Source organism: Sinocyclocheilus anshuiensis, unplaced genomic scaffold, assembly GCF_001515605.1.
Source record: "Sinocyclocheilus anshuiensis isolate Anshui unplaced genomic scaffold, SAMN03320099.WGS_v1.1 scaffold466, whole genome shotgun sequence".
In the NCBI taxonomy this organism is placed as follows: domain Eukaryota; kingdom Metazoa; phylum Chordata; class Actinopteri; order Cypriniformes; family Cyprinidae; genus Sinocyclocheilus; species Sinocyclocheilus anshuiensis.
In genome coordinates, this window is record NW_015544159.1 from 119,239 (window position 1) to 124,111 (window position 4,873).

At 34.4% G+C, this 4,873-nt stretch overlaps 1 protein-coding gene across 1 annotated transcript in view; it reads left to right on the forward strand.

Annotated features, from left to right (window-relative positions):
- Positions 1-324: 324 nt before the first annotated feature.
- prkg1 (protein kinase cGMP-dependent 1) overlaps positions 325-4,873 on the forward strand; it is a 147,875-nt gene continuing 143,326 nt past the window's right edge. Inside the window, exon 1 of the mRNA XM_016495477.1 lies at positions 325-584. Within this exon, the coding sequence (XP_016350963.1) occupies positions 325-584 (260 nt within the window). The remainder of the gene's footprint in view (positions 585-4,873) is intronic.

Genomic DNA, 4,873 nt, shown 5'->3' on the forward strand with positions numbered 1-4,873 from the left:
TCTTGCCTGCATCTGTACATTATTGTGTGAATACTGAGTGCTGCATAGACTTACACACTAAAGCACGTCACCACCAATCATATAATATGAAAATTAATTCTATCTGAGGCTCGAGCGCGTGTTAAGAAAGCGTTTGCGGTAGACTGGAGCGGAGTCCAGGTTTCTCTGGGGAAGGAGGGAGAGGGACATCTAATCGTCCTAGTCTGCAGGAAGGGTGCGCACGGAGCGCAGTTGCTCTGCGCTGAAGTAAATCTTTCTTGACTGATAAAGAGTTCATCATTCAGCGGGAGGTGTGTTCAGTCTTCTTCGGTTCAAACTTCAAAAATGAGCGAATTAGACGAAGAATTTGCCAAGATGCTGCTCATGAAAGAGGAGCGGATAAAGGAAATGGAGAGGCTGCTGTTGGTGAAGGAGCAGGAGGTGAATGAACTGAAGAGAAAGCTGCACAAATGTCAGTCAGTGCTGCCGAGCGCTATTGGACCCAGAACCAGGCGCGCAAAGGGCATCTCCGCGGAACCGCAGACCTTCAGGTCCTTCCAGGACTTGAAGAGCGAAGCTTTGTGCAAACACCCCAAGTCGGACAGGTAAGAGCCCTTCATTTGCTACCTATAGACGAATATTCTTTACATTGGTGTCACAAACAAACTGTGGATGCTTTCTGTCGGAATCGAGTCTCAGTTACCTCGCAGTGTGATTATACTATTACACTATACACGAGTAAATGGTAGCACTTTATTTTAAGGTGCCGTAGTTACAATGTTATATGTACTTACTATAATAACAGCAATAATTACAAGTAACTAACCATAAACTAACACTTAACATTATAGTACGTACATATAGTTACATTTGCAATTACACTGTAACAACATCCCCTTAAAATCAAGTGTAACCTTTGCACACGTGACTGTACTTCACTATACTATACTATACTATACTATACTATACTATACTATACTATACTATACTATACTATACTATACTATACTATACTATACTATACTATACTATACTATACTATACTATACTATACTATACTATACTATACTATACTATACTATACAACTAATTATACAATGCAACGCTTTATACAATACTATGCAACAAAGGTATATGCAAGATTGGATTACCACATTGTACAACACAACTATACTATACTATACTTTACGAATAATTATACAATGCAAAGCTGTATACAATTCTATGCAACAAAGGTACAGTATATGCAATACTGGATTACCACATTTTATGACACTACTATACTATACTATACTTTACGAATAATTATACAATGCAAAGCTGTATACACTACTATGCAACAAAGGTATATGCAAGATTGGATTACCACATTGTATGACACTAGTACTACTATACTATACTATAGTCTTCTATACTATACTTTACGAATAATTATACAATGCAAAGCTGTATACACTACTATGCAACAAAGGTATATGCAAGATTGGATTACCACATTGTATGACACTAGTACTACTATACTATACTATAGTCTTCTATACTATACTTTACGAATAATTATACAATGCAAAGCTGTATACACTACTATGCAACAAAGGTATATGCAAGATTGGATTACCACATTGTATGACACTAGTACTACTATACTATACTATAGTCTTCTATACTATACTTTACGAATAATTATACAATGCAAAGCTGTATACACTACTATGCAACAAAGGTATATGCAAGATTGGATTACCACATTGTATGACACTAGTACTACTATACTATACTATAGTCTTCTATACTATACTTTACGAATAATTATACAATGCAAAGCTGTATACACTACTATGCAACAAAGGTATATGCAATATTGAATTACCACATTGTATGACACTACTACACTATACTATACTATACTATACTATACTATACTATAGTCTTCTATACTATACTTTACGAATAATTATACAATGCAAAGCTGTATACACTACTATGCAACAAAGGTATATGCAAGATTGGATTACCACATTGTATGACACTACAATACTATACTATACTATGCTATACTGGCCTAAATTTGGACTGCGAAAAATGACTTAAAATTGTGATTGGTGCAAAGCAAAGGGTACTGATTTTTTTTTCTTTGTGTGTGTGTGTGCATGTGTGTGTTTGACAAATGCAGGTGGTTTTCATGTGTCACCATTGTGTTTAATTGTAGAAATCAGTTCTTAAAACTTGCTTGGAAGCTTTGGTCATGTGTACGTCATTAACTTGGTATATTTCTCCTAAGTTTTAGTACCAAAGAAACTGTATCGTAGTTTAAAGCAACTTTACTCACTACACTACAGTGCAACACATGGTTTCAGAAAAAAATTATAAATAAAAAAGAGGTGTCAATTCATGGAATAAATCCATTTTGGAGGCGTTTTAAAATGCTTCTGTTTTTACTATCACCAGTTTTGCCTCTAAATTGTAATAGAATGAGATACACTTTATTAAAGTGTTTATAGTATTGCATCAAGCTATATGGATGCATAATTAGCTGACATTAACGTATATAAATGTTGGTCCGTAATGCCTATAATAATGTATTAACATACAGTAAAAGTCCAGTCCATCTGGTCTAATGCTCTTAGTCATAAAAGCTCTCTTTCACACTCTTGCTCAGTGTCCAATAGCCCTTCTGTACAACCCTAACCTTGCTGAATATTTAATACTGGCTGTTAAATATTTAATGTCACAGATATTCACTGCTATATTTAGGATTCATATATTGTAACTTTCAACTTTTCCTGGAAACACGTGGAATGTCCCACATTTAGTGGGAATAAGTAAACCTTGTTTCTGTAAATGAGTATCTTAACCTCTGCAGGGGTCAGCGGGAGCTGTAGCTTGCTAAATATTATTGATATTACTGCGACATTTTCATTTTGCTTTTGAATGTAATAAAATGAAAAAGTGCAGTTTTGGATTATAATAAGCAGTTTTGCCAGTTCTTTTCAACTATTGGCTGTCCTTAAAGCGTCTCAAAACTGAAATAACTTCCTGTTAGTAGCCACTAGATGTCAGTAAAATATCATCATCCCTCGAAGGGTCGCTATTAAAACTGAGGAATCTAATGCACTGTCACTGATATGACAGAGGGTTTATATTGAGACCTTTCATGAAGTGTGGATGGAAAAGATAATGTTTTTGGTTCACGATGCCATTGTAATGCCCTACTTACAAGCATATTTATCATCATGTAAATAATTTATTCAGCAATTAAAAGTGACAGAGGGTAATTGAGTGAGTAGTATTTGTCTGTGTCATGTGATCTCAACATGGTGGGGAGCGGCATGTGGGTGGGATACAAAAGCTTTTTTTTAGGCCACTGATATGACTGGAGCCTTTCATATGAACTATTCATTTAGGGGTATTTTTTTATTGTGGAAAAAGTGCAGTTAACACATTTAGGTTTAAATTAAGCTCCTCTGAAATATATATATATATATATATGTGACTAAGGCATGTACAAAATGCAATGCACATTAATCTACTATTTTTCCTGTTTGCTATTTGCTATTTAATATTTTTTTAATGTTTTTGAAAGAACCAATATATTGTGAAAGAACAGTAATATTGTGAATGTGTGTGTGTGTGAGTGTATGTATAATTTATTTCTGTGATGGCAAACCTTTTTTGTAGGATTCTTTTAATCGAAAGAAAGTTTAATTAAGCAGCATTTGAAATAGATATATATTTTTTTACATTATAAATGGCTTTACTGTTTTGATAAACTGAATGTGTCCTTGCTGAATAACATTTATTTATTGATTTATTTATCTTTCTATCTTAATCCAAACTTTTGAGTGTATCTGTATCACAGTTTCCACAAAAATATTAAGCAGTAGAAATGTTGATAGCTTTGAACATTGATAAGAATAAGAAATGTCTCTTGAGCACAAATCAACATATTAAAAAATAATTTCTGAAGGATCATGTGACACTGAAGACTGGAGTTGGAGTAATGATGCTGAAAATTCAGCTTTGCAGCACAGGAATAAATTCAGGAATAAATTATATTTTTATAATATTTCACAACAACCTATATACATATATACAGTGTTACATATATGTATGAATCTGAACCTAAACCTTATAACATTTAACATTTGTTCTTATTTTATGCACTGTAAACTCAGGTTCTTGAGACTGATAAAAAGCGATCTCTTTGACAAATACTGCCTGCCCTCGTCTCTGATGCTGTGTGTTCTCATGTAGAACTCCTTATATAATCAACAAGCTGCTTGAAAAGCACTTGAGAATGGAAAGTGTGTTATCTTTCTTGTCCTGATAAAAGGCTGCAGGGTTAACGGTGGCTTGTGCTGCAGATCCAGACTCTGGCCTTCCACATTAGCATCACATCTCTCACGTCCGCATTGGCATAGACACTTTGATCTGCGCCTGGTCTCCAGTTCTTGTAAATGGTTTGCGAGAAGGACAGAGCCTCATCAATCGTGCTTAATTGGTCTTTTTTGCTATGCATGATAAATGGGATTCATGTTCATTTTGGGGCAGTGCTCATGGAGAAAAGGAAGGGATGGACTAGATACAGAATAATGTCCCTTGTGAGGTTTGTGTGCTACATTGTGGGTTTCAAAATTCAGGACATTTATTAACCACTTTATTAATGTCTTGTATAAAGCCTTAAGATCCTTTCTGCCAGACAAAACACTAAACAGAATGGTACATAAAACAGTTACACAGAGCAGTGAAAAATATACTGTACAAGACATAAATGTAACAGTTAGCAAACATGACTGCTACAGCTTGTTATTTATCTTCATTTTACCATCTTATTATGACACACACACACATACACACACACACACACAAATATATATATATATATATATATATA